This window comes from Magallana gigas, chromosome 8 (genome assembly GCF_963853765.1).
Source record: "Magallana gigas chromosome 8, xbMagGiga1.1, whole genome shotgun sequence".
NCBI classification, from domain to species: domain Eukaryota; kingdom Metazoa; phylum Mollusca; class Bivalvia; order Ostreida; family Ostreidae; genus Magallana; species Magallana gigas.
In genome coordinates, this window is record NC_088860.1 from 46,851,135 (window position 1) to 46,864,368 (window position 13,234).

Sequence of the window (13,234 nt, forward strand, 5' to 3'; positions counted from 1 at the left end):
TAAGGTATGAGAGACTGTAATTTATCTGTATATACATAACCACATACATCAGACACAGGTGTATGGTATGAGAGATGGTAATTTATCTGTATATACATAACCACGTACATCAGATACAGGTGTATGGTATGAGAGACTGTAATTTATCTGTATATACATAACCACGTACATCAGAAACAGGTGTATGGTATGAGAGACTGTAATTTATCTGTATACATAAACACATACATCAGACACAGGTGTATGGTATGAGAGACTGTAATTTATCTGTACATACATAACCACGTGCATCAGACACAGGTGTATGGTATGAGAGACTGTAATGTATCTGTATACATCACCACGTACATCAGACACAGGTGAATGGTATGAGAGACTGTAATGTATCTGTATATACATAACCACGTACATCAGAAACAGGTGTATGGTATGAGAGACTGTAATTTATCTGTATACATAACCACATACATCAGACACAGGTGTATGGTATGAGAGACTGTAATTTATCTGTATACATAACCACATACATCAGACACAGGTGTATGGTATGAGAGACTAATTTATCTGTATACATCACCACGTACATCAGACACAGGTGAATGGTATGAGAGACTGTAATTTATCTGTATACATAACCACATACATCAGACACAGGTGAATGGTATGAGAGACTGTAATTTATCTGTATATATTTACATTAACCAGTGTCTTTGCCTGTGATAACACTACGTATCGATTTTGTACTATATAACCAATAATACCAATGACGCCAAATTGAGGCGCCGGCGGGGTTTGTTTATTTATATTTAAAGATTTAATCGTACGATGGCCTAAAATTATATAAATATAAGTGATAAGGAATCATTCTTTGAATATTATGAGGTGATAAATCCGGTCGGGGCGTGATCAAATCTATCATAAAGCCCTTCGGGCTTTATTGGATTTGATCACGCCCAGACCAAAATGATCACCTCATAATACTCAAAGAATGATTCCTTATTCTTTAAACATTACCACGTACATCAGACACCGGTGTATGGTATGAGAGACTGTAATTTATCTGTATACACATAACCACGTACATCAGATAAGGTGTATGGTATGAGAGACTGTAATTTATCTGTATATACACAACCACGTTCATCAGACACAGCTGTATGGTATGAGAGACTGTAATTTATCTGTATATACATAACCACGTACATCAGACACAGGTGTATGGTATGAGAGATGGTAATTTATCTGTATATACATAACCACGTACATCAGATACAGGTGTATGGTATGAGAGACTGTAATTTATCTGTATATACATAACCACGTACATCAGACACAGGTGTATGGTATGAGAGAATGTAATTTATCTGTTTATACATTACCACGTACATCAGATACAGGTGTATGGTATGAAAGACTGTAATTTATCTGTATATACATAATCACATACATCAGATACAGGTGTATGGTATGAGAGACTGTAATTTATCTGTATATACATTACCACGTACATCAGATACAGGTGTATGGTATGAGAGACTGTAATTTATCTGTATATACATAACCACGTACATCAGACACAGAGGCCTGTTCAGCAGAGCGAGCGCTCGCGAGCGCTCGCCAAAATTCCCTATACCCGCAACACAAATTTTGGCAAGCGATCGCAAGCGCTCGCTCTGTTGAACTCGCCTGTGGTATGAGAGACTGTAATTTATCTGTATACATAACCACGTACATCAGATACAGGTGTATGGTATGAGAGACTGTAATTTATCTGTATATACATAACCACATACACCAGACACAGGTGTATGGTATGAGAGACTGTAATTTATCTGTATATACATAACCACGTACATCAGACACAGGTGTATGGTATTAGAGACTGTAATTTATCTATAGGATTCCAATGCTTTATAATGTAATTCGATGCTACGCTATGAAATTTAAATAACATAGAAAATTATATTACCGTACATAACATTGGAATCTTACAGCATATCACTTGATTATCATAATCACAGCATAACATAACCTGGCGTAGCATACCAAATCATGTAGTTACTGTAATAAATACAGTATCATATATCATCATAAAGCATTTCATTTTAATTTACCAAAAAAAATAGCACAGGGGCCAAGCCCGTTTTAACATTAATTTCAATGTAACCAGGGGCCAAGCCCGTTTTAACATTAATTTCAATGTAACCAGGGGCCAAGCCCGTTTTAACATTAATTTCAATGTAACCATAAATAAATAATTTATTTATGGTTACATTAAAATTAATGTTTAAACGGGCTTGGCCCCTGTGAAAAATAGTATAAAAATGCAATGCTATGAGATTTCTGTGCAATGCCATGATATCCCTATGCTATTATTAATTTGTTAAAAAAAATATTAATTTATTATAACAAATTGATAACTTATAACAAATTAATTATTACTTTGTTATATGAAACTACTAATTATTTGTTATAACAAATTGATAATCTGTCATAACAAATTAATCAAAAATACTGCCGCGTTCCTAATACGTTTCCGTAGGTTCCTTCTTATTTATATATCATTGACGAGTTTATTAGGTGCCGAATTAATCAAGTGACGAATTTACCCCCTACAACGTTTGTACCGCAGCAAACGACCCCTGGTGGGAATGAGCAATGGACGGTGGACGGTAACCTTCAGACCAGGAAGTAATATCATACCTGCGGCTTCCAAGTTAGAGGGGTTTGTAATTATAGCACATTCCATTTACAAAGCACAAGTAAAGAACAAGGTACGCTTAGGGTCATATTTGGCCTATTTTCAGAGGTTAACAAATTTTGGTCCAAATACTCTCTAGGACATGGGCTTTCTATATATAGTAATATTATCTCTGTATCACTTATAGTTTTTGAGATACCCGGAAAGAAAGATGACATGCAAAATTATGACGTTATTTAACGTTAATGCCCTTAGTGGCAATAAAATTCGCTTTCTTCTCAAATATTCGAAATAAATTAAATTAAAATCTTTTTAATAAATTGATACCTGGGTGCACATTACGCAATTGTGGAGTTTTTACTACAATATAAAACTGTACATGTTTTCATTTGGCTACCTAAGGAGTTAACTATTCACAGTCCAAAGTATGGGGGGGGGGGGGGGGGGGTAAAAAAAGGACCATAATCAAGGGTTGTCGAATGATTCCTTTGACTTTTAAAAACTTGAAATAAATGTTGTTTTTTAATATTTATATGATTCAATGATTACATAACATTTGCTTGCAAATAATGCAATTTCCTTAGTTGTTAATGTCTGCTGAAGTCCTCATCAAATCCATGGCACATTTTACAAGATAGTACATGTAACTTAGGACAGATCAATGTACTTTATATGATGAGTTGGCTTATATTTGCATTGATAATAGTATCCCGTGAACAGTTCTGTATTTGTATCAAAGACCTTATATATATATTTATTGTTAAATTAAAAATAGAAACACTTATATGTATAACACATCATATGTGACCTTTATGCACTTAAATACAAAGTTTCCTATTACTTAACATTTGTCAATAATAATATTCAATGAAAGCTGGTGTGAAGTATTGGTTTAAATTATTACATGCAATGATTTTAACCACAATAAAACAAAACTAAAATAAATTGATAGTGGTCTGGACTCCATGGAGGTTTAATTAAAATATTTTTTTCAAAGTATAACACATTGTTCATTTTTACAGTTTGATCTCAAATACAGTGGTACAATGCCCAAAAATAGGTAATACTGATATGAATTGCTTTGAAAATATTTAACTTAAAAATATTTTTAACTTTATAGTAAAGATATGCTATGTATTTATGAGAGTAGTATACTTTACAAGTTAAAAGATAGACAAGCATATAAATAGTGGGGTAAAAGAAAATGAGGTTATTCCTATACATGTATTTCATTTCAATGAGACACAATTATGAACAAAATGTATACAGCGTTTGAACAATATTTGTTGTATACATACAATATCAATTATTGAAAAGCACATCCATTATAATTTATACAGCTAGAAATCAAAGAGCATGTCATTACTAAATAAGCCTCTAGACAATGTGATTCTGACATTCTTATTTTACACATATATGGTTTTATATAATGGTTGTCAATATCATGGTTTGTCTATTTTCATCATAAATTGAGATAATTATATAAGCTGACTTAGCTTAAACTTTGCATTGTAAAATTTTTGTAATTATAAGAATCATGTTTGAAATTTTAATTATACACCATATGGGTCACATTTCAATTTTTTTTTCAATTTTCTTTAGTTTCTATGATTATTTTGATTAATATCCAATCTACAGAATATGAAATTAACAAAACACAAAAACGCTAGAGTAAAGTGCTTATATTTTTAATGGTGTATGATGATCAATACATCATTAGTTATGAAGATAAAATCTTCCTTTGTCATTTTCTATAAAGTTGACCTGCACCTGAAGATTGCCAGTGGGCATTTTGATTGTTTAGTCTTTCAACTAACAGTCCATAAACAATTTAGAACTCACAATTTTCAGGCTTTTGATTCTGTAAATTAATGGCCATAATAATGCTTCTCAATTTCAATTTGTTTATTCTCTCAAACCATTAAAATACACATGAGATGGTGATTTATTACAAATACATAACGTGAAAACAGACTATAGCCTCCTGATCACTCAGGTGTGAAAATCAAAATGTTGGCCAGGGGGGAAATGAGAATTTCAGAATGTTGGCTAAGTGGGAATAAACCGTTATATCACAGTAGCCGATAAGTTGATAAGGCATCAATCCAATCGGTACACACACATAATATATAATAATAGTGTGGGGGGAAACTTGAGGGATCTTGTTCATATGGGGACCAAAAATGTACATATTTCGTGAACCGACTTGTTTATTCTTAAAACTGACCAAAACTGCTAAACATGCTAAAAGATTAAAAAAAAAAAACAATAGATATGAAGGGTTTTGTGTTCAAATTGTACACACTTATAAGTGCCGAAACAATGCTTTTTAGCTCACCTGAGGGTCGGGCCACAATGGGGGGTCAAAGTTTTACATAGGAATATCATAATAAAGTAAATCTTTAAAAATCTTCTTCTCAGAAACTAATCAGCCAGGAAAGCTGACACTTGTGTGGAAGCATCCTCAGGTAGAGTAGATTCAATTAAGTTGTGAAAATCATGACCCCTAGGGGTAGGGTGGGGCCACAATGAGGGGTCGAATTTTAACATATGAATATATAGAGTAAATCTTTAAAAATCTTCTTCTCAGAAACAAATCAGCCAGGAAAGCTGAATCTTGTGTGGAAGCATCCTCAGGTAGTGTAGATCAAAGTTGTGAAAATCATGACCCCCAGGGGTAGGGTGGGGTTACAATGGGGGGGGGGGGGGTCAAAATTTTACTTAGGAATATACAGAGTAAATCTTTAAAAATCTTCTTCTCAGAAACTAATCAGCCAGCAAAGCTGAATCTTGTGTGGAAGCATCCTCAGGTAGTGCAGATTCAAAGTTGTGAAAATCATGACCCCCAGGGATAGGGTAGGGTCACAATGGGGGGGGGGGGGGGGGGGTCAAAGTTTAACAAAGGAATAAATAGGGTAAATCTTTAAAAATCTTCTTCTCAGAAACTAATCAGCCAGATGATTCTTTAAGACTTTGGCCCCAGGACAATTCTTTGGCCTCACGAGAAGGTTCAGAGTTTGATTATAAACATAAGAATATCCAGGGGAAAAATGGATTTTATTTATACAGGATCTACATGTATTATTGTACATTGTCCAGATAGTTTGTATTATGACTCCATTAAGCTGATTTTATCATACCTATTGTTCCTCAGGTGAGCGATGTGGCCCATGGGCCTTTTGTTAAAAATCACTTTGAACTGCCACAGGCCCCTGAAGTTCCCTCAATAAGTTGTAAATAATGTATGGGACGAGAGAGCTACATGTATACCCTATCAATAATTCAACCACCGATGACCATGATTTGAATAAACTTGAATGTACACTACCTGAGGTCAGTGAGGATGATACCACACAAATTGAGCTTTTTTGCCCTATTTTATAGGTTTTTTGGAAGAAGTTTTTAAAAAAAATTCTCAGAAATTCAAAGGCCTGCGAAACTGCACAGCTGCAGACTTTGACTAAAAATTTGTAATATGAAAGAAGGTCATTGGTGTCTACTCGCTGTACAATGTACATTTGCTGAGAAAAAGGTTGAACCTTGCACATTTAAATTAGGTTGTTTCTTTGTCTCAAAATAGGGTACACTAACATCCCTCTTGATGCAGAAACAGGCGCTTGTACATGTGGGCTTTATGTACGGATCTAGAGAGATATTTTTGGAGAGGAGGGTCTAGACCACTCTTGAAAATTAAAACGTCTTAAAGAGCTAGAGCCACGAAGCATCAAAAATTGCCCTATCATTAAAAATTACCATATTTTGGTAAAATATAGGGTAGAATCTTAGCTTTTCATAACTGTTTTCCTTTTTTTGATATCTATCATACTTTTTTATAAACGGAGTTTACAATATGGCATTGTTTTGGTGAAAAATGTAGAACAGACGTCATTTTTGTTAAGTAACGTCATGAAATGATAAAACTACGTATGACTTGAATCTAATAAAATAAACAAAAACAAATAAAATTATCATGTAGATATTATATATAATTAATTTATGAAAATAAATTTATTGATGAAAAAACCATGAAAAGCATATTTACAATAAAGTTTAAAAAATATTACAGGGACCAGTGCTGAAAGTCAATATAACGGCAGTACATTTAGATATGTCGGTGTCTTAAAAGTTCTTTTTTCTGCAATTTGAAACCGCATGAAGTAATGCTGATGATGGGCAGTGTATTACTGAGGATTAATCATTGAATTCTACCAAAGTAATCACAAATAATTAATAATAAACTTATAAATATGACAGAGATACGGTAATTCAATTTAATAGAGATATATGTAATCTCGAATTTTGATGCATTACTGTAACAGTCTGTGTACATTATTCTAATGATTATTTTACTTGTTTCAAGGCATCGATATTTTCACCCAATCCTGGCGCTTTACAGCAGTTAGATGCCAGGGTTCAGTCCTTTGAAATGTTTTATTTTCACATTTTCCCGTGGGCTCACCGTGCGTTCATGTGCGCTCACCGTGCGTTCACTTGCGCTCTCCGCTCCGCTTCGTTCCCGCTCATCGTTCACAAAACGCCCACCGTGCGTTCACAAAGATTTCGCCTTGTGCTCACTGCGTTCGTTTAGTGTACACTTATTGTTTAGTCAGATATCATAATATTATATTTAGGCTTATAACAATACAAACATGTAGTTTATTGTAATTATTTCCTGATTACCAACGAAACACAATGTAACAATACCTCCCGGGGCACTCCGAATAAATCGTTCATCTTGCGTTCACATAGAGTACATATATCGTTCACCGTTCACTTTGCGCTTGCGTTTGCGCTCTGCGTTCGCTCACAGTTCACCGTTCATAAGCGCTATCCAAATTCGGCTCAGTGTGCACTCACCGTTCGTTTAGAGTGCACTCACCGCTCACGAACTGTTCAAGTGAAAATTAAAACCTTTTAGCGACTGTTTATATGTAATGGATATACTTGTATGCCGAAAGCAGTTCTGTATGAAATAATATAAAACAGTTTCGAGGCCTGTTATAGGACCGAGAACTGTGATATTTTTTCATACAGAAGTGTTTGAGGCATATAAGTACTTAAATCACTCCATTGAATATCATTGTTGATTCCTGAGACAGTCCGATTTTAAAGAATAACAGTGTTGTAACCACTGGTAATGGTCTGATATTAAGAAGCTTTCTATTATATCGGACTGTCACAGGTAAAATTTTTGACTGCTGGAACAAGGGAATGACATTACAGCAGTGTTTTTATGTTCATTGATTAAATGAAAAAAGAATATCGATTTCTATAAAAATATTTTTATGAGTTAATTATTCCTTATAAATGCCATAACGTCTATTCATTTACATTTCATTTTTTCTAGTGATATTCATTTTTTTTGAGAATTGTTACAAGTGATAAGCTATCCGTAAATGTCTTGAGAATTAAGATCATATTTCAGAGAGAGAGAGAGAGAGAGAGAGAGAGAGAGAGAGAGAGGGGGTTTACTATTTTGAAGCGAAGATAGGTTAAAATGAACATTTTTATTTAAAACATCAAGCAGTTGCACATAAATAATGTCGTAAAATTGTCTTGAAAAGTCGAATTCATAGCAAGCATGTAGAATTTGTGTTATCATATATATATAGATTTGTAATGAACTCGGCCGTAAATCGAAATCTCTCTGTACTCATCGTTGTTTTTTTTTTTTAAAGAAAGGGCCCGGCAATCTGAATTTTTTTCTATATGCCATACAAGAAAAACTTTAATCAGATTTAATAAGCATAAAATAATCGAAGATAATTTTAATCGAGAATTTTACAGGCAAAAGTAAGTCACCGATGTACACACATTTAGGGTGATTTTTTTTTATATTGGACAAATTATCAACAAAGACATCGCAATTAGGATTAGACTTCTATATAGTGCACATGCTGATAATGTATTCTAAGCTGTGTACATACCAAAAGCCGTCTTCATCGAAACGGACACAATCGATCTTTTAAGAAAGGAGTGTAACTGCATGTAACGGTTCACCGGAAATACATTGACCACACGACGTATCAACTCTGATCAACAGGTGGCTGATAAAGAAAAGACGTATGCATTGGCAAAATGTTTTTATGCAAGGGACGATGGCTTAATATTCAATTACAGTTGTACTTAGGAATTAAATAATCAAGTGTTTTTACGGAATAAGTTAAGTTTATCATATACGTATGTACATGTTTACACGTGATGTCGACTGTCTTTCTTCCGCGGTATTCAGGAACACGTACTTGTGTAAAAAAAAAATCGCTTGCATCTTTCCTTTCGTTTAATGCATTTCACCGTTTGGCAAAAACAACTAGCTATTCGTACATGCTATCGCTTATTCTACATAAAGGTATAGGAATATATATTTACTTACGTACGTACAATGTTAACTTTGCCATAATTTAATTTTTTGGGAGTTGATTTTAATCAACTCTCCTATGCAGTTACTCAGACAAACCGAAAGTGAAACAGTGTTTGGACCTCATCACAAATCATCGCTGCTAACAAGACTTAGTTCTTGAACATAATTGATAAATTCGATGTAATGTATGCTAAAGCATTGTTTTTCAAGGAAACTTATTTATAAATAGCTTGAAAATAGTCAGATTTTAAATGGTACGAACAATTTAGATATTTTTTGTAGTCGTATGTATTCCTACGCCAGAGTTCAATATAGTCTCGTTCAACTCGACGCTCGGCTGTCTCCGTAAATCTCCGACAAGCAGAGAGTCTCCCTTGCTTGTCGGAGATTTACGGTGTCAGCCGAGCGTTTGGTTGAACGAGACTATAGAGTTCAATATTGCTTGGATCCATACAATTTTCGAGAAATATTTCTATTACTGATACATAGTTTGATTAAATTAATATTATCTTTAAATATTATTTAAGATGATTTATATGGGGGGTTTCTCGACATTCTTGTCGAAAAAGTCCAAAAATTCATATTATAAAATGTGCGTAATTCAAATACAAATTAGAAACTACATGTACTTGTCATGCAAAATAACATATCATTGATTTTAAAATAAATAAACATCGACAAAATCAACTCCCGTCAGTTCTTCAGTACTTTGATTTCTGTTTGTAAGCAATGTTTATGTATCTCATATTCTACTGCAATTGAATAATACCGTGGTACATAGAAATAATGCTTTTTAAAAATGCAGACTTTACTGGTAAATTCTATTGGCAAAATACTGAAAGAACTCAAGATTCCATGTACAGATTCAATTGACGTCGCAAACGTCAAACTATGACGTCATTGATGATGCACGATGTAAGCATGAATACACAGTATAAAATTACTAAATAAAACATGTTAAAGTTCAGTTTATATGCATTTTTTCCTCAATATTTAATAAAATGATGATTTTGTAAATAATCACAAATAATTCTTTATCATTATTAATAAAATTCTGCTATTTCAATAAAAAAGAAGCAAATAATTGCCCTAAAAAATAGAGTGGTCTGTTTAATTTTCTGTTACTAAAATTTTCAAAATTTGTAAAATACATATTGGCCACACTTGAGTACCTCTACGAAATTTTGCAGGCAGAAGCATTTATGCAATATCTCTCAGTTTTAAAAGTTTCAAAGAGGTACTCAAGTGTGGCCACATTCAAATTTGGGAAATACTGCAGTAAAATCTACAATTTTCAGCTATTTTTAACGATCATAGTATGTTTGATGATGCGCATGTGCTAAACGGTGGGGCCGAAGTGAAAAAATTTCATATGCATGCATAGAAGCAGAATATTGTGCCCTACATTATAAGTAATTACAATTTGTATTGTTTCAGACTTGAGTTCTGTGAAAATTTTAAGGCACATTTTGATGCTCCGTGGCTCTAGCTCTTTACACACAGAGGTTAAAAGTTACCATATGAATATAGACCTTGGACCCCTCCCCCTTCCCTTAGTAAACAGAATTATCCATCATCCCCGTCCCCTCGCAGGAAATATTCCTTGATCCACACATACATACCTCATCCAGTAAAAGGTTTTAAAAAAGGATGTAAAATTAGGTCACTAATTTAGTCATATCAGAGCAAGTATCGGCAGTTGTACGTAACAGTTAACTTTTTTGATGTGAAATTAAACAGGAAATCCTCCTATTAGTTAGCCTAATATCATCAAAATGTTCATTAGGCTGTCTAATGTTTATTCTATATTTGATGCACATATTAGGCACCGATATATGACCACGATGAAATCATTGTTTTAAAAAAATAAAACAAACCCATATTTTCAATCTTATTTTTTCCAGTATTAAGACTCTATTTTTAATTATAGGATACTTTCATAACATAATTAAATTTTTGAACTCTATCATCTTCAAATTTTAGTAAAGATATGAAGCTAAGTTATGTTGTATAATTTATTGGCAATAAAGATCTAAGAATTGCTGTTCTCTTAATTTCAGAATTGTCCACAGTTGTGAAAAAAATCGTTTGACCATGGACCCTGAGTACAGCCTCCAGGATGTGGTACGGTGTCATCTCTGTGAGACCCCGGTCCCCCCTCTACACTGTGTCATTTGTAAAATACATCTGTGTAAAGAATGTGAGGGGAAACATCTCTCTGATAAATCCAAACAACACAAAGTGGTGCCATTCAAATATCGGGGAGCTTTTCCTAAATGTCAAAAACATTCCACAAAAATATGTGACCAATACTGTGAACAATGCAATATTCCTATTTGTGAACTCTGTGTTTCCTCTGATGAACACCAAACTCATGATGTAGGGGACATTTTGGAATGTTTAGAAAACAAAACACAATTCTTACAGAAAGATTTACAAGATTTTGAAAAAAAAATTCATCCTAAATATCAAGAGATTTTATCTAGCATTTCAGAGCAAAAGACTGATCTGAAAGAAAACTCCCAGAAATTGACAACAACAATCAACAAACATGGAGAAGACTTGCACAGAGAAATAGACATCTTTATACAGGAACTGAAATCTGATCTTGATGAAATGGACACCAAACACCTGGCTGTCTTAAACAAACAGGAAGATGAAATAACACACACCATATCTGAAATCACACAGAGCATTGCTGATCTGAATAAGTTACTGGACTCCAATGATGTCAGCCGTGTCTCTGCCTACAAATCCAGGAATGATGAATTCAGAAAAATGCCTCCTAAACTCACAGTGTCCTTACCAAGTTTTACCCCTCAGAAGATCAACAAAGAACAGCTTTATCAACAGTTTGGTTCTCTGTCAGCGTCATCTATCAAAACAGAAGAACATGGCTACACAATGCATTCTCCCCCTGACAGACCGCTCATTGATGTACCACAGATCATCACAGAGATAAACACTGAGTATGGAGGATTCTTACATGGATTACACAGTGTGTCCTGTGTGAGTGATGAAGAACTGTGGACATGTGGTATATATGACAACAAGATGAGACTCTACAACATGCAGGGGGAACTAGTGAAGTCAGTCCAAACCAAGTCAGGGAACTATCCATGGGGCATAGCAGTGACAAGGAGTGGGGATCTAGTTTATACTGATTGCAGTGATAAAACTGTGAACATAGTGAAGAATACACAGATACAGACAGTGATCAGACTACGGGGGTGGAGACCTGTCAGTGTCTGTAGTACCTCCTCTGATGACCTCCTGGTTGTCATGGACAGTGATGATTGTAAACAAACAAAAGTTGTGTGTTACTCTGGCTCCACAGAGAAACAAAGTATTCAGTACGACGACAAAGGACAACCTCTCTATTCTTTTGGTGACATAAAATACATCAGTGAGAACAGGAACCTAGATATCTGTGTGTCAGACTTTGACGCCAGTGCAGTAGTGGTGGTCAATCAGGCTGGGAAACTCCGGTTTACCTACACTGGTCCTCCCTCTACTACCGAGGGATCATTTGATCCATGCGGCATCACAACAGACAGCCAGGGTCGTATCCTGACAGCAGACTGTAACAACCACTATATCCACATCCTGGATCAGGACGGACAGTTCCTCCGCTACATTGACAACTGTCATTTACAGCGTCCATGGGGTTTATGTGTGGACACCAGAGACCACCTCTTTGTGGCTGAGAACATCACAGGTAAAATGAAGAAAATACAATATAACATGTAAATAAACAATACATGTGACAATACACAAACATAAGACGATGTGTAATTACATTTAAATAGACTCCATATGTACATGTTAGCACTTATTGAATAAAACTGTTTGTTTTTCATGTAAAGACATTTTAGGTGCATGTATAATGTATATTGATTCAGTGCTAAGAATTGTTCTACATAAGAATGTCTTTTAGTTGAAATAGGTCCAGAGAGACTGTTTTATACATCAGGGTCTTCAGTCATATTTTGGCTAGCGTTCATGGAATATGACATTCAACAAGTTCAGTTTTTACACAAAATGAATTTTACAATCAAAAATATTGATGCACAATGTGCATGATCATGATGATGGCTTCAATTTTTTACTTCGCACTTTTACTAGTCATCTAAGAAAACTAATTGACATCCATTGTTCTATATATTGGATGT

General features: G+C 34.4%; 1 protein-coding gene across 1 annotated transcript; it reads left to right on the forward strand.

The window, feature by feature from the left end:
• The first annotated feature begins 2,634 nt into the window (after positions 1-2,634).
• Positions 2,635-12,889, forward strand: LOC136271068 (tripartite motif-containing protein 2-like). Its single transcript, XM_066070171.1, has 2 exons — positions 2,635-2,725; positions 11,123-12,889. The coding sequence occupies exons 1-2, from the start codon at positions 2,652-2,654 to the stop codon at positions 12,810-12,812; spliced, it is 1,764 nt and encodes a 587-aa protein (XP_065926243.1). The 5' UTR covers positions 2,635-2,651; the 3' UTR covers positions 12,813-12,889.
• The last annotated feature ends 345 nt before the right edge of the window (positions 12,890-13,234 follow it).